The 25,237-nt window shown below is 44.8% G+C and overlaps 1 protein-coding gene and 1 long non-coding RNA gene across 6 annotated transcripts in view; one reads left to right on the forward strand and one right to left on the reverse strand.

Annotated features, from left to right (window-relative positions):
* Positions 1 to 2,557: 2,557 nt before the first annotated feature.
* On the reverse strand, positions 2,558 to 4,363 carry LOC144170409 (uncharacterized). 4 transcript variants are annotated; one of them, XR_013322607.1, is made up of 4 exons: positions 4,230 to 4,363; positions 3,144 to 3,270; positions 2,844 to 3,065; positions 2,558 to 2,774 (listed from the first exon to the last, which is right to left on the reverse strand). It is a non-coding gene; the product is annotated as an uncharacterized LOC144170409 (long non-coding RNA). The 4 variants fall into 4 exon arrangements; XR_013322609.1 differs by lacking the exon at positions 4,230 to 4,363 and adding an exon at positions 3,462 to 3,484; XR_013322608.1 differs by lacking the exon at positions 4,230 to 4,363 and having other exon boundaries at positions 2,844 to 2,930; positions 2,986 to 3,065; positions 3,144 to 3,392.
* A 10,117-nt stretch (positions 4,364 to 14,480) lies between these two features.
* Sema2a (Semaphorin 2a) overlaps positions 14,481 to 25,237 on the forward strand; it is a 74,509-nt gene continuing 63,752 nt past the window's right edge. Inside the window, exons 1-2 of one of the 2 annotated variants that reach the window (XM_077700194.1) lie at positions 14,481 to 14,675; positions 20,966 to 21,094. In XM_077700194.1, the coding sequence (XP_077556320.1) occupies positions 21,013 to 21,094 (82 nt within the window). In that variant the 5' untranslated portion in view covers positions 14,481 to 14,675; positions 20,966 to 21,012. The remainder of the gene's footprint in view (positions 14,676 to 20,965; positions 21,095 to 25,237) is intronic. The other variant, XM_077700195.1, reaches the window with a different exon arrangement.

Here is a 25,237-nt window from a genome sequence, read left to right on the forward strand (position 1 = left end):
TTCAGCATTTTTTCTATGCCGCAAAGGGTGCTCCGCACGTCCAACATATCGTTACAGCCCGCGCAGCGCCGCAGTATTCCGAAGAATGATTCTATTGGGTCGCTAGAAAGTTTCCTTGTCAAAACAAACTGAAACCGAAGCTCACTCAACAGAAGCCTGATGCACTGCACGTTAGAGACAGTGGTGAACACGAGAGCATGGTAGGTCTCCTTTGTGAGAAAGCTGTCTTCTGAGCTTGTCTCTTTGAGGTTTTCAATGTATTCGATGAATACAAGTTCAAGCCACTGAAGTCGGGGATCGTCAGGGTCAGAAAATTCCTTGGTGTCTGGATTGTTTTGGTGGATGTGCTGTTGGCAATTGCTCACATCCATAAGCACAAACCACTTGTGCATGTTGCTCATGAACTCGACTGTTGGGCCGACTCCTGCAAACTTTGCGTCACAGGTGTGTCCTGCCTGGTCTTTCATGAAACTCAAGGCAGCGGTTACAGCTGGCGAAAACACTTGCAGTGCAGTCTTGACTCCCATCTTTTCGAGGTTCGATGGGTAAAGGTGTCTTCTGGTGAGGAACCGGACAGGCTTCACACTGCTTCCCCGCTGCAGCTCGTAGAGGTCCTTAACATACGTCGATGATATTTCTTGGTTTTGTCCGAAGTCCTTGGATAAAAACTGTGATCGAATATTCTTGATAACGTGACTCTGGTCAAAAGCAAGGAGCAGTTGCCTAGATGGGTCGGCCGGATGGGTTACTTGAGTTTGCAGCTGCCCTCCCGACAAGATTTCCATCGCTGCAACGTTAGTTCTGTGATTGTCCGTAACCAGCCGGACAACTTGAAATCCAAGTTCCTCGGTTTTTTTTATGACATGTCTGATGGTTTCTGCAAGCAGCTCGCCCGTGCAACCTTTCGTAAAAAAATATCCCACGGGAATCTTAAATTTGGCGTGCAACCCACAGAGCAGAAAGCAGAGAAGTGAGTTGGCGAGTTCACCTTTATCCGATGCAGATAAAAGGTGGTCAAGATCCTTGCTCACGTCGACGTCTCCAAGAAACACGTCTCTTTGTTTGTGGTACTCGAGCCTCTGCTTAATCCGCATCTCGTCCACAACAAGGCTGCAGACCTTTGCCTGCGGCGTTTGGAGGCACTCCAGCTCGGTGTTCAGCCTTTGCTTCACCAGGTCACTGAAACCGGTTTCTCCTGAAGCGCTTCCCAAATACTTTTGTAACGTGGTGCGACATGGAAGGCCGAGCAAGTTTTCAGTTCTGATGTATTCATAGGATTTTGTTGAAAGGTTTCTGAGAATGATGCAATGCCTGACGGTAATTTCGCTCCATGCCGGCTTTTTCGCCTCGTAGTTGACCACCTGATCCATGATGAGCCTTGCTTTTGCATTTCCCTGGTGCGCGTCATTCACAATGCTTAGGAACTTGACCACGTTGTTATCTTCTTTCAGACGAGCAAGCTCCTTTTTATAGGCATCAACAGTTGCTTGCAACCTCTCATTGCGTGCCTTCCATGCTCGTTGTTTATCTGTCCATTTTTTCCTTTCCAAGTAAGCTGCCGCCCTAGTAGCACCGAATGTTGCCCGAACATTTCCACAACGTTTCCCCTTAACGTTGCCAAAACGTGGCTAATGTCCGCTTTTTTTAACGTTAGTGCAATGTTTCCCAGAAACATTGCGTCAACATGATTTTAGCATTGCTCCAACATGGGGGCAACGTTTTAAGGGTGTTGTTTTAATGTTTGGATAACGTTGTTTCTGATGTTCGTCAACGTTGCTACACTCTTGGAGCAACCTTCCAGCCACGTGCGGGACACATTTGAACAACGTTATGAGACGTTTTCTGATGACATTGCAGCAACTTTTCAGCTACATTTTTGCAACGTGCATACCACATTTAAGCATATCCCTGTACCATTCGGACGTTGTGATAACATTGCTACAATCTTGCAGCAACTTTAGATCCACACTTTTAACATGAAGTTAGCATACAAAGAACGTTGCTGCAACGTTCAAGCAATGTTTTTATGAAGTTGCAATAACATTCCTACAATTTTGCGGTAACTTGCCAGCTATATTTTTCCAACGTGCGGGTAACATTTAGAAAACGCCGCTATCATGTTCAAGCGATGCTTCCTACAACGTTACCGCGACTTTACAGATACGTTTTTTCCCCACGAGGGCCGCATCCGCGCACTGTTGATATGACGTTCAAGCAATGTTTCTCTTACGAAGCGATGATATTGCAGCAATGTACAGGTAACTTACAGTTACATGTATCTGATATACATGCAACAATAACTAGATGAAAATATTATAAGTTAACTTTTTCCTAGACAGACGATTGTTGACTGCATGATAAGCGAGCACTTCAAACGTCGTCCTCATAAACTCCTGAAAGGTATAAACTGGCATTTTAGACTGCATGTTTATACATTTGATCCCTACACTGACCAACACACACAATTAAGGCAGTCCGGCAAAATAACAAACTAAGAAATGGCGGAATTTTAAAGCAAGGAACATGCCAGCTAGCGTAAATAACAACACTGACACTCTTTAAGATGAAAGAACATGTGCGTTTTATTTTACCATTAACAATCGATCCGAATACGTATTGTGTTAAAGCAATTGAATTTCGCAAGTACGCTGTTTCAGCCGTTGTCTTCGTTTTTCTCCTCCTGGGCTTGCTTGTTCTTCTGCCTTGACAAGTCAGTTTGATGACATACTTGACGGCCATGAACCCAGTAACATGGGGTTGTTACTGCCACGCTTCTGCGAAATGAAAAAAAGCTATAGTTTAGGAGAAGTTGCAAAGTTGTTACAGCATAGATAATGTCTCACCTCTCAGAACACCAGGACTTTTGGCATACAATATGGCCTCATCAATTTTCTTGTACTGGCACTTCAAATGAGGTTTGACTGCCATTCCTGGAAAACAAACAAAATGGCATTGCTCTAACACACAGGGTGCTCAGAAGCTCACCTGCAGTTTGGATGACGCTTGCTGCCAGATGAGCTTATTCGTGTGTCAATGTTGTGGTGCTGGTAAATCATAAGGTATTTCTGAAACAAAACAGAGTGTATAGAAGTGGTTCAGAAAACTGAAGTGAAGCAAATTTTAGCTAATAGAGAAAACCTTACCTTTAGGAAGGAATATTATAGCAAAACAGGCCTCTTCACTTTTCACTTTGTCTTGCTTGTTTAACTTTTTCTAATGCCCGTGCCAACTTTATGACGCACATCGCTTGAGTTGGTTTCTCAAGCATCCCTGGAAAACAGAAAAGGACAAAATACTGAATTATATAAAATACCTTACAGCTTTCTTTCCAGGCCATTGAGTAATTAAGTGAAAAGACTTCGATCAGACAGCTTGCCAGAGAATTTTAAATTAACAAGAGAAGCCGACCAACTGATGACGACGTGGTACGTCGGCAATCATTGAAAGAGGACGATAATGACCTCAATGGCCATAAACATAAAAACGCAACGAACAAAAATTAGTAAACAGGCAAATGTAAAGAAGGGAAACATTACATGTACAACTAGATGAAATTACAACCGTGTATTTTCTTGGTTGCCTAATTTTACCTTTTGCTCTCGAAAAATGTGGTAAAAACTGGCTTGAGCTGTTTTATTTTCTTATTTTTATTTATTTTGATCATTTTATTTATTTATTTTTATTTGTCATTTATTTTCTTTATAGTTATAAGCATCCGACGTAGACCAGCCTTTCACATGGAAAATATGTGAATACTACAAAGACGTCAGGCGTTGTTTTACATCGTAAGATGGTTCGCATAAGCAGCTGATAACATATGGCTTAACTGCAACGCTAAATTGTGTTCCGTTACAGCATGCCGCCGAAACCCGCGTGAAATAAAACATAACAAAGTTATATTTATTAGTTGTATTTTTCGCGTTCGTGAGCAGCTGCGGCGAGAAGTAAATTAAAAGCCAATCGTACATATCAAGGTTCTTGCAGAACATATATACACTCGATTTCAGCATCATAACAAAAAATCTACTACTGAGCGCCCACCTGATTTCTCATTATACTCTTTCCATAAAATTTAAGTGAATAAGTGTTCCCCTTTTACAACCGTACGCATTCACAAAAGCAAGGATATGCTTAGAAGTTAGAAACGGGAGGGCAATCCTGTTCCCGCTCTTTTACGAAGTAAACTGCATTCGAAAGAACGAGGCGAGCTCAGAAAATCGAGCGCTTACCTTCACTGGTCGGTTGCTATGAACTTTTCGGCCCGCAAATATTCGCCGTAACATGCGGCCACACAACAATATTTCGTATGACATGGTTCCTTCTCCATTCCGTTTGATTGTCACTATGGCTGCTCCTTTCTGAAAAAAGCGCGCGCATCTCGTCTACTCTTCCCAACCCACCGCCGGCTGCCAGTCGCAAAGGAGCATGAGGGGAGGACCCCTCTGCGAGGGGCGCGCACGTGTGCGCGTGTGAGAGGAGGGTAGGACGCTGGCCAAGGACGAAAGCGTTTTCTTTCTGTCTTTTTTTTTTTTTTTTTCGGCCATCCCCAACTCGCGCTCGGCTGCTGAAACTTCCTTCGCGACACACAGAAGGGACCGGACGGGACGGAGCGTCGACGAAAACAAAAAATAAGGCATGCAGGAAGAAAGGAATGCGCGAGACAGCGTGCCTGATTCCCAGCTGAAGTCTCGGAAAAAGGCGGGGTTCCGAGAACGCCTGGCGCCCTGCTGTATTTCGTTTCGCGCCAAGCAGAACGCGACAAGTGTTCGATGCATTGGAACCTCTTACGAATAAAAATTACACCAGGAAAAATCTGAAGATAGTGTGTGCAATGCTATTGGAAGGGAACAAGAGCAAAAATTTTCAGGTTACTTGGAAGGTTCGTTTGTATAATGAGAAAAGATCCTTGAAATAGGCCAATGAGCTTTCGTACAGGCAGTATCTCCTGGAAAATGGGTGGGTGTCACACCAGGGTTAGGTCTTTGTTTTGTTTTATTGTTCCATATATGTTACAATATCATGGTGCTCTGACTTTGGCGCTCGAGGTAGGTGAAATGTCTATGGGGAAGTTGAAATATAAAACTGCCCACTTCATGTTGTCTATCTCAAACAAAGGTGCAAGGTGTGGACTAGTTGGAACGTTCGCTGATCAGAGGGGCTATAACAGTGACTAAATGTCACAAGAAGGGGGCAATTCAAAGTACATGAACTTTGGGCTTGAATCTATTTCATAAATCAACCGTAATTACTGCGGCAATGTATATATGAAGGGAAAACACACGATTGTAATTAGCTGGCGACATGTATACGGCTCGCACACCCATATGATGCACAGAAATTTATATAGCTTGCATATAAAATTTCTCCAGTAAATTAATTTTTTCGAGCAATTATGAGGATCCAGCAACAAGGCAATGTTTGAGCCTTCTATCTAGATTATTTTTGTTTAAGGATATACAGGCGGCAACATAAAACAACCCGGCCATGCATGCTTTAAAGGGGCCATAAATAGGCTTCCGAAGATCGCCATTGTAATCGCGCAATCGCTAGAATACCCATTCACGGCAACATTTACCAAATATTACACCTATTACACCTAACGAATAAAAACATGAAGCAAAAATTTGGTGTCAGTACTCCTTTAAGAGAGAAAGTTAACAGTGCGAGTCGCTTGTGAAAACTTAGCAAAATGGAACTGGAAATTTTCCTTGTCGATGCACGATTACCTTTTTATAATGCAACCGTTTACTACCAAAGGAAGGCGCGCAATGTTTTAACAATAGGAAAGGAAAGTTGGGAAGTCATTTCTGGATGCTGTTTTCAGGCAGTTATGAAAGAAATGTGCGCGAACTTCTTAAAAATACGGCCAACACGTCGAATGAAAAACACGGCGTATACCCGATCACTTTGTCTTTCCATATGGTGCACGTTTCCCAAAAGAACACATCTCCATTGTAAAGAGGCCGCGTTAAATTTCGGTATGATGTCATGGTGAAGTGAGCGGCTATGGAACGTAAATGAAGCCAAGTCGGAGTAGATACCATTTGACGATGGCATAAAAAGCTATTTTCTTGTTGAAATTCCAGTTTGTTTATTTATTCAGCAAATAATGATTGCAAGATAACACACGGCAATGAAACCCAAGTTCTCATTCGTGCCTCACGACGTCGAAATGCTGCGCCGTCCGTTTCACGCGCGCGTTGGGTTAATTAGCAGGCGCTGTGCATTTGGTCAGTTTCCTGGATATATGCGGCATGCACATGGACAAAAACGCACCCGAGTGGCATTTGTAAAAGACTCATGAAAACAGCCCGATAGTTGGCCATACGTGACAACGCACAGTTGAGGGTGAAAGCTGCGCGGCTTTATCGGTACTCAGCAGCTGTGTTTTGCTCTTTAAGTTTAATGATGTGTTAAAATCGCCCTAAAATATCTGATTTGACTGATTATGAGGTTTCATGCGCCGACGCTACACAGGCGATGAGGCGCACCGTAGTAGAGGGCTCCGGATTAATTTTGACTACCTGGGGATCTAATTAACGTGCACCGAAATCCCGAACACACGGGCATTTCCGCTTCTCGCCTCCACACACACACACACACACACACAAAAAGCGGCTGCCACGGCCTGCAATCGAGCCCGCGTCCTCGGGCTCAATCCTTGGACTCAGCGCAAGCACAACAGCCACTGTGGTGGGTTTCTGGAATAACTAAATCACACTATAAGATGAGACAATCGGTATACCAATTGCATGAGCGACACGGCCTGCAGGGGCTGGTGCGAACCGTTGAGCGCACGGATGTTCCAATAAGAGCGCATTCGCAAAATGGAAAAGTTGGTTTCGTATGAAACTCTGCTTAAAACACGTCATTATTTGGGTGTCATTTACACGGATCTAAGTTGATTTACACTGCAGGTATTGATTTTTCAGAGCGTGACTGTCGTGCCTAATTGATTGGCTTTTTACTAGGTGTGGCACAGCGACGCTTCATTGCACACGTTCACAAATTTCGCGGGGACTGGACTTCACGGAAACGCGTCCATAGCCAACAAAAGCGGCCGCTTAGAGTTATTGTAAGTCCAAGCTATCCTCAAGAAACTTATGTGTCAGATGCACGCCGCCAAGAAATTTTTGCGTGTATACGTCGTATGCGTATATACCTTTAGGAAAAGTGAATGAAAAAAAAAAACGGGTATAGAAATAAGGTGCTTCGTTGTTGAGTCATATCTTCAAATTATTGTGGGCACCTCACCGTAAAAAAGTAAAAATTTGTTCATCAACTCCATAAGAAAAGTGCGACTAGCACGACGAGTATAGAAAAGTCATGATTGCTTTTGAATGTGACTGTTTTTGAGCGATATTACGAAGGCTGAAGTTCAAATGGGACATATAAATGGAGCAGGGATAAGCAACAAGTAGGGGGCGAGGGGGAACAAATACTGATGAAAACAAATAACGCGCTGCAAAGATTGGCTTAAACTGAGCTTGCTATTCCGTAAAACTAAGAGGAAACATGTAGGATACAGATACAGTAATCCCTCGTTATAGCGAAGTCAGCAAGACGGCGAAAAATTTCGTTATAAGCGGTATATTGATATAAGCAACCACTCGAGAAAAGCTAAACCAGTTTAGCTTATTATACGCCACAGCTGCGAGGAATCAAACCATAATGTATTCACTGAAGCAAAACGTTATTCAGAATAAGCTGTGGTGGCTGTTTCATGTTCTTGCCGGGCGAGAGCAACCCCTGCTACAATTTGACCATTTGACCAAGCAATGCAGGAGGCTATGGTCGCCGCCCACAAAAATTGGCAGCGGCAGTGCCCCTTTTATAGGGGGGGCGTGCGGGCGTCACGAAACGCTATACGAGAGTTTTGCGCTGAAAAGCGCCGCAGATGCCGTGGCTCGAGACGGAGGTTGTTTGTTGAGCTCAAAAAATAAATAAATAGTAATAATAAAAAGATTAACCGCTAATTGGGCGTACAAAGCACAATCATGAAAACTGATCGGTTTCGCATTAGGGGCATTGCATGATCACTGGGAATTGTTTTCCCGAGTTGTGCAGCCGTGAAGTTTGCAACACAAGAGTTCTTCGGCGCCTCGTTGTCGGCGACACTGCCAATTCTGCGGTTCGATTGCCAGTGTTCGCGCACCGTCGTGTCCACGCCCTTGACCAATGTGTTGTGACGAAGTTCAATGACCCTACCACGCATTTGGACCGTTTGCCCAAAATGGGGATCACCCGAATCGAGCATGACCGGCTCGAGAAAACCGCCGGCGAAGTACCAGCTTGTGTTGACCTGCCATGTTGACAGCCTGACTCGCCACTGGGTCACCGCGGCACGGCGACGCCTCCGCTCGCCACTTAACCCACACCCGCCATGTTGGAATTAGCTCTTCTGGCGCTTCGAGTAATGCGGCCTAAAATGCATCCGTTTGGGTTGGGACCAGAATAAATTTCGAATGAAGCGATATTTCGAATAAAGCGATTTCGTTATAACGAGTGACTACTGTATTTATATTTATTGGACGTAGTTTTTCGATGATTATAATAATTACGCCTGCGTGACTAATAATAGAAGTTCGATTTCTTACACGTGGAAGAAATCGCCGCGGGCCCATGTGCAACACAAAGAAATGCCACTGCCAACACGATCATTGCGGGGGAATTTGCGTATGACGCGAGCTCACGCACGACACTGATAACTTAGTGAGGCTAGAAAGTATTGGCTATGATCGGGAATCTGCCTGCCTGACCTGTTAAAATTCTGTTCTCCAACGTAAACGAAGCCTGTTAGTGTATTTTTTTAGCTTTACAAAATGATACAGCAATAAATGAGTGTTTTTGTAAGTTTTTCCTGAACAAAAAAATATTTTGTTCGCGCTCAACCTTCAATCGAAGGTGCCATATTTGTGGTATATTTTCATTAACACCAAGAACGGCGATGAGATTTACCCGCTTACTAAAAAATGAAATAAAAACGAATTTCATTCATGGAACAGCCCGCGGCCATCTTGAAAAAAATGACCGTCTTAGAACGGTGCAGCACCTGGCTTGTAACGCACGATGCGCGGAATGGCGGTATTATTTTATTCGAGGCTGCATCCACTCTAAGATAATATTGTGTGATCATCCAACAAATGAGGGACTAAAATAAACGGATCTGCCGCCGAGTTTGGCTACGCCATCCGTCGGACCGGCACCACGCGTTTCTTTCGTTTTGAGAAACGTTCAAACGTTCACGGTTCCTTTAAGATTTCATGGGGGAATCTACACGCTCAGCGTGACACTTCTCCACATGCATTTCTGCAGTTTTTCGAGAGCTGTGTTTCTAAATGATCGCACATCGATGTAGGGTTTTTGCGGTCTGCCTCTGAACCCAGCAAACCACGAAAGTCCATAGGATATCCACAAATGGTCACAATATCCAATGTCATTTCAGGACATTCATGTGATGTCCATACAATATGTTTCACCCAAGATCATCTGCTTGTGGACATCCATGCGATATCACTGCAAGTGTGTTATAACATCATTACGCGATATCACTAGGACGTCCACAAATTTACATTTTTCCTTACACTGAGAATTCGCATTCATAGCGTGGTGTACATATAGGGGCCCCAGCCACACAAAGTGTGTCTTAGTTCAAATCTCCCCTCATCCCCGTCTTTCCAGCTCCAAAATATTTTCTGGCCTGTTTCTAACTCATATTTTAAATGAAGAGCGGGTAGTTATTTGATTTGGAATTTGAGCGAAATCTGGTTTGCCTTTGTTTGATTCGCGAATTGGATTCTATATTTTAGGCTGCTTGATTTATGTGGATGAAGAACAAGTGGGACTGTTGATTTTCTCATTCAGTTGTAGGTGAGCACTGGTACGGAGGCTGCAGTACGGAGCCAGTTACGGAGCCTGCTGAGTAGGCAGGATTCTTGTCACCCAAATTTGATGCTTGGGATGCGAGCGGGTGCATTGTATGATGCAACCCACGCGTATGGGTATTGCTTGTTTGGTTCTTGCGCGATGGAGTGGCGGGCCTCGTCCAGTCTTGTAACGTCGGGGGAGATGAGGGTGACGGCCGAGTAATTTTGCAGCGTTTTACTGCATCGTGAATAGCCTCGTGGCGTAAGCGGTCGAAGGCTTTGCGAATGTTCAAAAGGACGACAAAGGCCACGGTTTTTGGTAGCCTTCGCGTTTTCTAGTGCAGAGACAAGGTCGGCAATTGAATCCAATGGCACTGCGCTGGCGAGGAAAACCCGTCTGCGGCCCAGGGTTCAAGTTGCAGATTCGTGCATACTTGTAATTCGAGGCGTGCGAGCGCCATGGATTCGAGAATTTTGGAGGCAACGCTCGTGAATGAAATAGGACGAAAAGAGGAGAAAAGTTTGGGAGATTTGTTCTTTTTTAGGATGGGAGGGACAAGTTGGAGGCCAAATTGAGCAGGGAGGGTGCCGGAAGACAAGTGGAAGTTGCAAAGTCAAGAAGGCGCGAGTGCTGCCTCTCGGCTACGGGCGCACTTTTCCTTTTTGCATTTTGAATGACCCGCACCAGCTCGGCCGCCATGAAAGGAGCTTCAAAAGCCGTGCTCAGGGCGAAGGAGGGAGCCGGCGCGGGGGCGTCAGATTCTTCGTTTTGGGCTGCGGCAGGGTTTGCGCGAGAAGAGAAAGCTCGGCCGCGTTTTTTCCCCTTGCGATGGAGCGGGCGAGGAAGGAGGGGGGGGGGGGGGAGGTTGTATGTCGGGGCAGGTCGGGGTCGCGGAGATGGCGCGAAGCAAGTGCCGTGCAAGGAGGAAAGAATACTTTTCTTTCCTGCATGGGTGAGGCCCTCGTCCTGCAGTAGACAGGCTGACGATGGGGATTTCATTTATGTGCGTGCGTGTGCGTGTAAGTGCCGTATTATATGCAGCTAAAGTACAGTAATTAAAGTACACGAGGCGATGGTACAGTGAACCAACATTTTCTAAACCAACCTAATCTAAAAACGTTGCAGTGAACTGTGGCTAAGACGTCCATTGGGCATAACCATTTGAACTTTTATAGGCGACGTAATTTCTCCAAAACATGGGTTAGTGTGGTGTTTCACATAATAAATAAATGGAAAGCTGCTATACATTCAACATTCCTCAATATTGCGGCAACCTAGATAAACATGTACACAGACAATGTTAATTTGAAGGTTTTTCGTGAGCATTGCTAAATATGTAGAAACTGTACGTACGCGTTGATCACTTTTAACCACCATCCCGAAATTAACGTATCCTGTAACTATATCGCAAACATTCAAGTGTGCTGTACGGGATCATTTGAATTTTTAGGCAGCTTATGTAACTCCACGTGAAATCTTTTATCATCATAAATATGACATTTGCCAACATTCGGCAACATTGCTGCAACGCGAAAAAAGCGTGTAAATGGCAGTTTCTCATGCGTTGTTTTTAAACGTTACATGAATGTATCCAACGTTGGCCCACATTTGGCAACATTGCTGCAACGCAAGAAAATGTGCATGTGGGCAACATTGCCTATGCGTTAAACATGCGTTAAACGTTGCGTGAATGTTGTTGGATGCGTCCAACACTGATTTTACGGTGGCCCACATTTGGCAACATTGCTGGAACGTGGAAACACGTGCATACGGGCAACGTTGCCCATCCGTTGTTTGTAAACGTTGCATGAATGTTTTTGAATGGGTCCAACGTTGGCCCACATTTGGCAACATTGCTGAAACGTGAAAAAATGTGCATACGGGCAACGTTGCGCATCCGTTGTTTGTAAACGTTGCGTGCATGTTGTTGAATGTCTCCAAAGTTGGCCCACATTTGGCAACATTGCTGTAACGTGAAAAAACGTGCATACGGGCAACATTGCCTATACGTTGTTTGTAAACGTTGCGTGCATGTTGTTGAATGTCTCCAACGTTGGCCCACATTTGGCAACATTGCTGCAACGTGAAAAATGTGCATACGGGCAACGTTGCCTATACGTTGTTTGTAAACGTTGCGGGAATGTTGCTGAATGTGTCCAATGTTGGCCCACATTCGGCAACATTGTCACCACGTTGTGTAACGTTGCCTAACGTTACACAACATTGGCAACACGGCAGAAACGTTGCGGCAACAATTTGTGCTACTAGGGCGAGGTGTACCGTACTTCTGCTTGCGTGCCAATGGTCCGTAGGGCACACGCAGGGCGAGGTGTTGCTGCCATCGTTTCTGCCTCATCCATGTCCGTTTCGTAATCTTGGCAGTCGCTTGAAGACGTGCGTTGGCCAAAAACATCGATTCCCTCCATCTCTGAGACTTCGCCTTGAGTTGAACATGCTGCGACCGTGGCAGCATCTCGTGAAGTCACTGCTGGTAACACCAACGTGGATGATGCTTTGTGTGCAGCACTAGTCGTTCTTGCTGGTGAGGGTTCCCGCTTTCTTTTTTTGATGCTGGCGTCGCTTCTTGTTTCTCTTTTCGGAGCCGGCTTCATGTACTTAGGGTAGTGCGGGAAAACACTAGGCACAGCATTTTGCTTCAACCTACGCCTTTTCGTGTCAGTCCGAAAATCTTCCGGCCGAAAGTGAAGGCTGCAGACCACTGAGTAGTTCGACGTTGAGTTCGGTTCCCAGTTCTTCCTAGAAATGTTCTTTAACCACTGCGTTTTCAGGGCTTCGTCCACTGGGAACTCATGGTAGGAGACATTGGGCTCCTTCTTCCGCACGCTTGATGTACAGAATGGAACGCAGCAACATCGCATTCTTCGGCTGGGAAGGTATACTTATTTCACGAGCAAAATCGTCGCTTAATTAGCGGGCAGTCATTACTTACTCGGCTTTAACGACAGGAATGCTGGCAAGAAGCGAGAATGCTCAGTGCGCGCTTTGCCCGCGGATCGTCTGCTACCGTGCGACGCGACTAGCGGGAGAGGATCGGTAGCGGGAGGATCGGTGGGTGGCGCCACCACACGGAATTCAGGCGCAGTGGGAGAGGGCAAGACGGGCACGCTTTGGGGTGACGCCGCAGGCATTGTAGTAATAAAGGAGGCGATGATAGAAACCAACGCTATCGCTGTCGCTGCTGGCGCCACCATCCCCGCTCCATCAGACGTAAAATCGGGAAAAGGCATGTAAACAAAGTTTTAGTTTGAAATAAAATAAATAATACCACTAAATAAATTTTTGTGTTTATTTTTGTGAAGGTGATCATATTTAAGTCAGGTTTGATGAGTCTAATTGTAAATTATACAACGCTAGCGAGTGCAGCGCCTTGCGGTTTGCCGCGGCATTTGACTTTATTTATGTTTTTTTGGCAGCCGATCGGGCTGCTTTCTCTCAGTTGTTGCAGGCCTCTCAAGCTTGGACGTTCCCTGTCTTCCCTATAGGCGGCGTAAAAATCGACGCCCCACGTGACCAACCTAAAGCGCTGTTTTCGACCATCAAGCCCACCAGACGGCGCAGGCAAAATGTTACTTTTGGTATAGAATACAAAACATTCATTCCGTGACTCAAAGAGCCCACACAGTTCGCTTACAATGTGTTATTTAAAAATACTATTAACAAGTTCCGCATCAAACATCCGTTGAGCAAAAATGTACTTTTTACGAACAGCCGACTGGTGCACCACCTCGTTTCTGAATTCGCAACCACAAAGCCGCCAATTCAAATTGAAACCGCTGCAACGGCCGACCGTTTCAATGTGCGCGGAGCACCGGTTTCGTGACTGTTATTGCTGTTATGTGCTTTTGCGTCCATCAGTTGTTGAGAGGACTGGCAAAACACGGAAATTGAGTGCTTGTGGAATGACAAATGTGGGAAATTCCGCATCGGAAGGCAGCTGTCGAGGCCAGAATATTCGATTCTTCCAACAGAAGGTGAGTGTTATGCACTCCGCTAGAAAGACGGTGCAAAGGAAACCGTTGTCGCCGTCAATACTTCATTTGTGCCTTTCGTTCGAAATCTTAGCGCAAGTGAACGAGTTGTTATGGCAAAAAAAAAAAAATGTTGTCACGAAAGCGACGTACAATTGCAGCGATCGAAATGAAATGATGTCCTGGCCTCTTATAAACTTGCGGATGTCAATAAACGATTTGTTCTCACTTCCTGCTCACTGTGGTCTGTGCCAGTCGAGGCCATCTGGTCACCTGGCGTAACATCACTTCACTAGCGCGGCGCAAGTAAACACGCGACCAGCGTGCCAGCCAGGAGCCAGCAGGAGCAGCCACGGCCGGACTCGACGCCCCTTTCGCGCGCGGGAGGAGGAGAGTCGAGTCCGGCCGTGGAGCACCGAGCCGGCGGCCGCCGTGCGAGGGCAGCCATGTTATTAAGGAGCTCAAGCGGCCTGTGCAAAAAGCATCCGCCATGTTTACAAAGCCGTGTTTACAGCGCCATCAAGCGGGCGTACTGGGTAGTTCACGACGCCGCCACTACGCTTTTTCTGGCACTACAGGCAAAGCTAGACCTTTGCTTCTCTAAAATCCTCCCTGTTCTGTGGTTGTTGTGCTTCGCAGTGCAATGCTAAAATGTTTAACATGATTCATTTGCTCGCTGTGTTAAACCTGCCGCTGCGTTAACTCGCAACGTTGGTCACAGTACGTCGTGCTCTGGGCGTACACCGAAGCCAAGTGGTCAAGCATACTTCATGCCATCAAGGAGCTCACAGCTTGTTAGCGCAAGACAAGTGTTTTGAGGTAATCTATTGGCGTCGTTATGCCAGATTCGTGCGTGCTTTTCTGTCTTTCGTTTTCCTAATTCGTTGTTTTAGTCGTGAATAGACGTAGTAAATGCACTTACATGAATTCTTTTCTCATATTCATGACAAATCTGTGCGTCACTTGCAGCCTCTCGAGGCTTTGGTAGTAGCCTCCTTTTGTTTTACCTAACGCTACTTCTCTGGGTGTTTTTGATCGTTGGCCGGCGACTTAATTGTACATGATATTGTTCAAACGTCTGCTATGTTTACTTCGTGTGCAGCCGACAGGCTTGAAACTAGTCTTTTCGCGTGCTAGAAAGTTGTGCGTCAGTCGTCCTTAAAAGTACAGGTGATCTCATCGTTTTACAATGGGGCGACGCTTTTGCGCTTGTTTGACCTCCATTCGTAAAGTTTTCTGATATGGTGATTTTCAGTCGACACGTTGATTTATATTTTAACGCTAGTTCGCGTATCCTGCAACCATGCAGCCAAAATCTGCCTCGAACATGACGGGCTGTTGTGACCTCTCATGCTGACCTGTGTTTTCAGTGGTGCCTGTGGGGCAGGAATGCAAAATTACGATTAATCTTGCCGTAGTCTAGAACCCAGTAGCCCAGAAAAGAGCTTTGCATTCCATTTCTACCAAAACTGAACTTTCATTTCTTGCGCTCAAACATGTTTGGTTGCTGCTCCTGCTGTTTAGCATCAAGTAAGCTAAAATTTACGTTTAGTTAGCACCTACTGCTATTTATCGTGTACTAAACAGCTAGGACGAGATTAATATTTCATTAGTTCAAAATTTTTCCGAGACCTTCTAGCTTATTCTCAATGATCAATAGCATTTGTTATGTGTGAAATATGAAAATTTTCTGGTTCCTAGAAGGGGGGAGCTTATCAACTTTTATCAGTGCAGATTGCAGATACATTTCAAAACAACTTACTGGATAAAAGATCACTAGAGTGGAAAGTTAAAACACAGTAGTGTGCGGATTTCACTTCTGTTTACAAACTCGCTTTACACAAAACTGTATCTGGAACATCCCAGCTGAGGACTAGTGCCTTGGGCATTACTCGACGGGGCTCTGTTAAGTGCTTTTATTTGTTTTACCGAGCTTAACATATCCTAAATATTCCCACACACAGTTTGATACCTGGCGGGCTGTTTTGGGTTGTACTTGAGCTGTTGTATCGCAGTCAGTGAAGCAATTTGATTTCATATCTCTCAGATCTAACAAGATGCTGAAAAGGTGACTCAAGCTGTCATGTTGAAAACATCATCGAAGCTAGGTTGAAGTATTTTAAGGTTGTTCTTAGCAACAACTAACATCTTAAAAAAAGTTACCTGAAAAGGAATGATATAAAATAGTTGTGGCCACAGAACCACTTAGTCATATAAACGGCTATATCATTACCTTATTAAAAAGCCTTTATTTTATATTCATTGTCTTTTCATAGCAATCCTTGGCGCTGCTTTGAGCAAACGTTTAGATACCTTACCAATAAATACATTGTAAAATAGTTTGGAACAATTTAATTGTATCAGTGGCTAGTTTATTCTCTTAGTAAGAAGTCTGCATTTTACATTCATTGTCTTTTCATGGGGATAGGTGATGCTGCTTCAAGCAAATGTATAAGCAAGGTCACCTGTGAGTAAACGTGTCATCATTAGCTGGCAGTTACCAAGCACACTGCTCCTGTTAGAAAGTTTTGTTTTGACACTCACTATCATCACATCACTTTTTTTGCTATGGGGAAATAGTGCGGAAAAAGTTACTTTCACCTAGAATTTGTTTGTTATACCCTTGCCATACGTACACGAAAAATGACATTAAATGCCTGATGCTTCAAGCTTTAATGCTATTAATTTGCTGCTGCACGCAAAAATTTAATGCCACTCACACTAATGTCATTTTTGGTTTTAAGGGGTTCCGCACAACTCATTCACCTTCTCGAACGCCTTAGATCTGCTTACTCGAACGCGTTGAGCACCAAATGAAACAAACGAAACTCTTAGAACCAGAGTGTTGACGTGGAAACGTAACTGAACGTCGAAATAAGACTACTTTTTTGTGCACTCTTGGTAGCGAAGTTTTGAAGAAGGCAAAGTTTACTTAAACCGCGGCAAAAGGCAAAACATCGTGTTACTCGTCGTGTTAAATTTTTCGGATTTAGCTACCACTGGCAGGCGACGGCAGCTGCTGAAGCCACTTTCATAAACGACTCACACCATTTTTAAGAAAACACTATTTGCTCATAACGTTTTCTTTCACAAAAAAAAAAAAAAAATTTTAACCCTTGCGAGATGTTTTTCTCTGCATTAAAGACTTCTAAATAATGTGTGAATTTCTCTTTTTCGTCATGATCACCATCATGCCTAACACATTTAATGCCTTTGCGTTTTCGCGTGTAGCACGGCCCCACCCAATTAATGCCATTCGGTATCTTAAGGCCTTAAACCTTAATGTCCTTTTTTATGTACGTATGGCACGGGTATTAGAGATGCAATAGTATGTCACGGAGCCTTGTTTAAAGAGGCTTGAATAAAGCAAGAGGCATAAACCTGTGTGATACAAGTGAAACAATTATTTTTAGCAGATGACTCTGCGCTCCACTGCAGCACCATAAATCTGCCACGTCTTCTGAATGAAGTTCCAGGGTGCTTGACTCTCCTTTATATGGAGATGAACAGATGAACTTGGAGATGAACAGATGAACTTGCAGCACCTGAAAAATTTGTCGATCATTGATCTGGTGTTTGTATGGCTGGTAGTCACTGCCCAAGTTACAAAACAGACTGTGGCCCTGATTGAAGTAATGTGGCTGCTCATATAATGCTCAACACATACTTCACGGTCCACTCCCATACAGCCATGTGCAGGATCTTTTAGCCACCCCTGCTCCTTTTCTTTGGTGCGACATCCTTTGAAGAACTAAATTTTGTTTGTGCAACTTAGTTGGTGACACTGGTAGGTATTGTCTTCCTGAGCAGTGTAGGCCCAACATTGAGATTCCCAGTGCCATTGCTATACTCAGGTACAGCGTAAAAATGGCAGCAAAAGTTGCCCCTGCACCTCATCACCACAGCTGGCTGTTCCTCTGTGCAGTGGAAGGGGTGTGTTACTGCGAGTACATTGAGTGTGCCACAAGTCATTTCTGGGAATTTTCGGTCTTGATCTGCTTGTAAATTACTGCAGTGATGACAAACTATGTGAGAAAAAGCATACGAGGTCATGCGTTAAGTGCAATCGCCTTTCGAAAGGCACACACGCATTGACATCTGGGTTTGTCACTTCGGCATAGTGGTGCGCTACACGAGTTATTGCCGTTCTTAAAGGAGCCATGAAGAGAAAATGCAAGTTGGTTTTATTCGAAAGATTTCGTGTTTTATAGTGCCCCCAGCACTTGTCCGTATACAAACGGTGCTTTATTCACTGAGAAATTAAACAATTAGGTTAAAATTGTGATTTTCCCGCTCAATCGTGCGTTTTTGTGGTCCCAAATGACATCACAGGAACCGACCGCTCTGCAGCCTAGAGTACCTTCATTCACGCATCCGCCGTACAGGGTAGAGACACGTATACACTGGCGCCGCCATTTTCGATTGCTCGCTCGCCGCCGAAGCAAGTCATCGTGTCAAAACCGCGCTAAAATTACGCCGCAATGCGGTTTACTGAAGAAGTTTGAATCATATTGTCTGTTTCGCGTTGCTAGGTCTCGTGGGAAGTGAAAAGAATAACGCGTTGAGCCCGTTGGCCCAATTGCGGCGGCACGGGACCGTTCAAAGGTTGTCTCCACCCTGTACAGCGGTGTTGGTTTGTTCCCGCGTTTCTTTACGTTCCGTAACCTAGATGGCGCCACCATACCGTGGCAAGCGTTTGGTTTGTTTTTGCCCGCATTTAAACCTGGCTTGTTTTTGTTCTGGGAGAAAATATTCTTTCCCTGAAACAGTGCTCGCTCGACAAATGGGGTCACGTAAGACACCGTTTGCTTGGGTCAATCGGCCAGTGTCGTCTGAGACAACCCCAAGCCCCGTAGTGCTGTGCAGCTAAACCAAGCATGCTGTGCGCAGTACGAACAGCAGAACGCATCAGTACTTCTATGTTTACATGTGCTTTCGTAACTTCCACTGTTTGTCCCATCATTCTTATTGTTTTGTAAAGAATGTGCCCTAAATTTAAGCGCAAATCGCTCGTTCGTCTAGTTTGTAAGCTCTACCTAATTTGCGTCTGCTTCTGCCAGCCTCCGCCAATCGCAGAGCTTAGCTCATGTGACATCATAGGTTCTGTTGCGGGAAATGAGCTGGTGGGTCGCATGACCATTCCCGTTTTTCCTAATTATGTAGCTTATTTGAGCGAAGTTTACGTTAAAAGTGGTGTCAGTATGATTCTAACGAAACAATCTTTTGAATGAACCAAACTTGTGTTTTCTCTTCATGGCTCCTTTAAAGGGGCCATGCAGACAAAACACAAGTTTGGTTCATTCGAAAGATTGCCTCGCTAAAATCATACTGACACCACTTTTAACGTAAAATTTACTCAAATAAACAATACAGGGTGGTGCGACAATAAGAACACTTCAAAAATTTTTTCCCGAGCGAACCGCCGCTCTGTTCGCACACAAACTTCACACGAAGCTCGCATTTTGTGGTATAACAACAATGGTACTTACCTTTTTATTCTCAAGATAAATAAAAACGATTTTCGCCTATGGGAAAATGGCAGCTGATTTGGACGTGCGAGCCACCGCAAGTTGATCTTGGAACGACAGCGCCACCTGGGGTATGCAGAGCGAAACGCACGTTTGGGATTCACGGTAGAAAGGAGCCAAATGGTGTAACAGACAATCAGAAAATGTGAAAGCGGGTTTTCTGATCGTCTGCTGCACCATTGGGCTCCTTCCCACTGTGAATTCCAAATGTGCGTTTCGCTCTGAATAACCCACGTGGCGCCGTCGTTCCAAAATCAACTTACGCTGGCTCCCACGTCCAGATCAGCTGCCATTTTCCCCTAGGCGAAAATCGTTTTTAGTTATTTTCGGAATAACCAGGTAAGTACCGTCGTTGCTCCCGGTGTCAAACAAAATAGATCTCAAAATGTGACCTTCGTGTGAAGTTTGAGCGCGAACAGAGCAGCGGCTCGTTCAGGAAAAAATTTTAAGTCGTTCCAATTATCGTCGCACTACCCTGTATAATGAGGAAAAATGGGAATGGCCATGCTGCATACTAGCTCATTTCCCGCAACAGAACCTGTGATGTCATATACCCAGCTGTGCGATTGACTGAGGCCGGTAAACGCAAGTTAGTCGGGGCTTATAAGCTTGCTGAACGAGCTATTTGTGCTTAAATTTAGGGCACATTCTTTTTATAGCAGTAAGAATTTTGGGGCGAACAATTAAAGTTACGAACACGTAAACACTGAAGCCGTTAGTGCAGCACTTTGCTGGCTGAGACTGCGTGACACAGCCGTCGGACGCGTTGGGCTTGTCTGACACAACACTGAACAACTGACATAAGCGGCACGGTTACTTACATGGCCATGTTGGGTCATAGCTTACGCTTCAGGAAAGGATTAGTATAAACCGTAATAAAAATATGGCAGGTATAGAAGTCCTGCCAGAAGCAAAGTGTAAACACTAGCACTTCAGCGGTATTGCAGCGCCATCTGTGAAAGTGGGCGATAAACAAGATAATCAAACTGCTGTCTGCAAGATGGTAGCAGCCCTGGTCAGCAGGCTATCTTCAGTTTTAAGGTCCTGCTCTGGATACGTCATTGTCGACGTCACGAAAACATACGACTTAGTGGGGGAATTGAAATTTTAGCTTAAAATGTTTAATTTCTCGGTGAATAAAGCATCATTTGCTGCCAGTCAAACACTGAGGGCACTATAAAAGACTCAGGGCCGTATTCTGTGTCTGTCCTCCACTCCATTTGCTCCCTTCACTCGGCTGAAGGGAAGGATTCCCCATTGCTTATGCAAGGGGAAATCGATTTCAAGGACTTCCTCCACTGGAGTGGAGGAAGGATTCAGAATACCAGGGTCAATCTTCCGAATAAGGCAAACCTGTATTTTGTCTGCATGGCCCCTTTAACCTGTACTTGAGTATAGACGTAATGCACGAAGCAGGGATGGCTATTTTTTTCGTAGTTACTTGCCTATTAGTGGAGACACTCTTATCTCGTTAAAACAACAATTGTCTGTCTCTGTTTTTTACTCTTTTAGCAGCTTTCCAGTTCCATAGAGTTGGAATAATCATCCAGTACCTCAAAAACCTTTCCGGTTCTGTTCCAGCATCGCCTCTGCTACCCCCCCACGCAACCAACTGCGAGCTGGTCACTATGAGGGTCCTGATTGCTGCTGCGCTGCTATCCTGCACCATTGCCGTCGTCACCTGTGCCAGCCATCGCACCCTGTGGGCTGGTGAGTGCCAACCTCACCCTTCTGCACTTCTGTTTGTTTGTTTGTTTATTTTTTTCAGTTTCTGTTGCTTCAAAGTAGCATATCACGCCTAATCTTAGCCGAGAAAGAAGATCATTGCAGGAATTTACTTGTTCGTGACCTCAGAAAAGCCTAGTACGGAAAAAGATAAAGAAACAGAAAGAAAGCCTCGTTCAAGCCAAACGAATGTAACCACCCCACTAATAACTGAAACCATTTGTGAAAACTGGCAAGCTTGATTTCTTTTTTTTATTTTATTTATTTTTTTTTTTTGCGCACAGGCTATTGTTTTGAATGGGAGCAGCTGCTCCCATATTATGCAGCATCTTGGCTTTTCCCAAAATAAGCCATGCTTGCTAACTCTCTGGCTGCTTCGGGTATTGAACATCGGCAAACACAAAGGCAGACAAGCAGAGGTCAAAGGTCACACTGGTTTTTAGGTGTCGGAAATTAAACATGCTCCTTGTGTAAAAAGTTGGCGTAAGGTGTGGTTTAGGTGTTTTGGCTAAAGGTGGTGCGAGAAACAAAGTATGAACTTGGCAAGCACTCTTGCTGCCCTTGTAATGACAATGTAAAATTTTCTCCAGATAAAAAAAAATGCCAATTTCTTTATAGCGACTGAACTCCTAGCATATTTCCAAGCTTGCTTTTATCACTTTATACAATGTGTTTCGCGTCAGTGGGACCAAGGATTGAGATTAAAAATGTTGCATTTTCCAGTACCAAGGTAAGTAATAGTCATTGAGTGTGGCATGGGCCACTCATTTTAATTTGCATTTTGGTTAATTGAGAAATTAGTTAAAATAATAAACTCTTGAAATAGTGACAACAGCCAAAAATTGTTAGTTACAAATTTGTAGAAATTTAGAAGTGTTTACAGAAATTTTATTAGCGTAGAACATGTTTCAACCCCTTAAAAAGAGGGAGTTAAATTCAAGAACTGTTGCGCGGTTCTGTGTCACAAGTTCAGCTGCTGTTATTGTCTGATGCATGCGGACATTATATCGCGCAGTGCCTGCATTTCTGAAAATTTTGCTGAAATGTCATAAACATTCATCTGTTCTCAAAACTCTCGCAGAGACATTAGTACTCAGAATATTTTTGGAAGATCCACAACCTTGTCATTGAAAATTTTACAACGAAGCTGTTGCTGTCATTTCTGCCAGGACCTTTCACGAGTGTCGCCATTATCATCATCAAGGGAAGAAATTGTACAGAAATTTTGAGAATTGTCCACTGAGGCAAAAGCATCCTCACTACAGTTCTCTGTAATACCACCCTTACGTTTTCTTAGTGACATTGAAGGAGCATGTTTCGCTGCATCTGATGCCTTCACAGCAATCGTATCACTTGAGCCGAAGTCCCGTCTGATCACTGCTTCTGCTCTTTCTGTGGCGCAGCTGCTGTTTTTTTCCCCCTTTTTCCCCTTTCGGTTATGGTTACGACCTTGATGCAATAACAGCGACGTCACAAATTTGCATTCATTTATTTATTTATTTATTTATCTTTTGCTGCAGCCAATCACACATTACTATTGCACTATAAGGAATGTATTTGGGCTTCTTGGGGTGATCCAGCTGGCTCTCCAGCTTGGGCCACCACTCTACCTTCCGTCGCATTAAGCATGTGGGCCCCCACGTCCACGGCAGCCCAGCAAGGTTCGCCGATACGAGAACAGAATAGAGAATAGTGCTGAAGCACAGTCCAAAGTATGTGAGCACAAAACTTGACGGCGTTCACGATTCACACCATCCAGTCGGGATTGTGAACTGGGGGCACTCATGGTGCGCGACAACAGTCCCCACCTGAGATATGTATTCCGACGCAGCCACGCTGTTCGTTCAGTTCCGCCGGTCTCCTGTCCGAACCGGACCTCCGATCTGACTGTACGGCATTGCGGCTGTGGACATTCAGCAAGCCCGCAGAGTGGTGCTGCCATCTTTCGGAGCACTGCTGAAATTAGCCTTGCACCTAATCTGTTTTCAGCGCATCGCGTCTCTTACCAAAGCTTGCAATACACGCACGGGTTTCCATGATTCTCACAACTTTTATGTCTACCAATTTAGTATCCTTATTTTTTTATACTGAGTAGCCCCACAGCCAGCTTCTGTGCACGCACACCCGTAATGCAGGAAAGCAAGCTTTCACGCCGGCTCGAAGATGACAATTTCTTCTATGGTCAACTTTTGGGGGGTTAAAATGTTCCTTATTGATTGTAAAGCTATCAATATTCTACATATACAATACTGTAATGCTTACATGTCTTCACTTTGCCAGTTATGCAACTGTGCGAAGGTATAAGACGCTGCAATAAAAATTGCACTGCACTCCTCCGGTGACACAATATTGCCTCTGCTAAAAAAAGGAGGTTGTGATTTCTTTTTTTTTAGGGGGATAGGGGGGTATTGGTTGCACTGACTTCTATGAGTTGCATTCCTCAATTCCTTACGCCTCCTCACAGTAGTGAGGAGCAGAAGATAACATCGCTCTCTGTAGGGGAAGAGTTGCTTCCTAACATTAGTAATGACATTAGTGAGGAGCAAGGTGACTGTCACAATGATTTGTCAATTAATTATATGAATTCTGTCGTAGAACGATGGTCAGCTCTGCTGGATCATTATTTGAAGAAGTGCACTGAACCAACAGCTGGTGGCTGGCTTACACAGCACGTGATGGCGACGGACAAATGGTGCAGGTGTAGAGGGCAAACTTGAGCACGTCCCAACAGAGCCCTGTCGGTTTCCTTCCTCAGTAAGCAGAACTGGCCACCATGCACAAATGAATTCACACCTATGTAGTAGTAACAGTCATGGCAGCAGCCTGTTGAGGCTGCTGCCGCAACATCAGCTGCGGCAGCAGCACCAACAAACTGCTGCCACCTCCCATTACTTCCTTGCTCCCCCAAATGCACGTGGTGACTTCACCCTTGCACTGTGTGTGTAAGAGAAGGTGCACACATCACTGTGAATGGACAGAAGTGTGCACGTGAGCTTCGTGCTAAATCATTTTAAAGGACATACAGATGTCTACAGATAAGCAGGCAGAGGATAATTTTTCATCAGAAGTTATGCAGTGAGATCTTTCACATCAAAGTCCTTATTGTAAATAATGAACTGTCCAAATGGAGGTTCCACATTCTTATCCAAACACTGCCCTCCAGCAGTTTGGCATTTTCGAGGCACCATCTTTTGGGTGGCAGTTGCGAGGTTGATGCATTGCCACACCTGCCAAATCTCCCGAATTGTCCGGCAGACTCCCAAATTTCTACCACGTCTTCCGATTTTACGAATGCTATTTCGAATCTCCCTATACCAAAAGAAGGGGAGGGAAAAGGTCCCCTTCATAAGTAAAGTGTGGCGCTCTTCGCTACAAGAACCAGGAGTAGTTTTTTTATGAAGCAAGAACAAAGCAACTCAGAATAAACACCCTTGTCCTTTCTGGTGTCAGTCTCGATTCCAAGTAATTTCGTAATACTAAACTAACTACCCACCCCACCCCCCTGATGCGATCTCCAGAATTTCCATGCTGCTAAGTTGGCAGGTATGCATTGCTTACGGGTTGGTGACTAGCCAGGTTTGTCATCAGGGCATGTCGACTAACGAAAGATAGACTTCAAGCATTCACTTCCTGATCAATCTCACTGGACAGGTGCACTAGTTAGTGCACCTGAATACCAAAGTTGTTCATCTCATTAATTACCCCCCTCCACCAGTTAAATTCAAGGGGATCGGTCGGGCGATGCTCAAAGCTGTGATCTGATGAAACAATGGCCCGTGGTCGATGGCACGTGGCAAACGATGAGCTACTCCAAGCAATTGTACAACATGTGCACTTTATTTACACTACGTATTTACAACTCTCAAGGCTCATGATCGCATCACAGAGGGAGGGCAAGGCCTGCATCGAGCGTGGCTTGCCTTGCTCCACCTACCCTCCAAAAACATCTCAAACCCCTGGGTTTTACCACCAAAACCCCGCCCACAGAAGGGACGTCGCAACTTGAAAGTGAGGATGGCTCATTGAATAACCCACACTAGGCCACTGATTGGCCACAGTGACAAACGAAGCTAGGTGAGTGCAAAATAGTCACGTGACCCACCTCTCTCACTCTCATGCCCGGAGGTA

Source organism: Haemaphysalis longicornis, unplaced genomic scaffold (assembly GCF_048455015.1).
Source record: "Haemaphysalis longicornis isolate Haplotype H1 unplaced genomic scaffold, Haemaphysalis longicornis Haplotype H1 scaffold_2, whole genome shotgun sequence".
Classification (NCBI taxonomy): Eukaryota; Metazoa; Arthropoda; class Arachnida; order Ixodida; family Ixodidae; genus Haemaphysalis; species Haemaphysalis longicornis.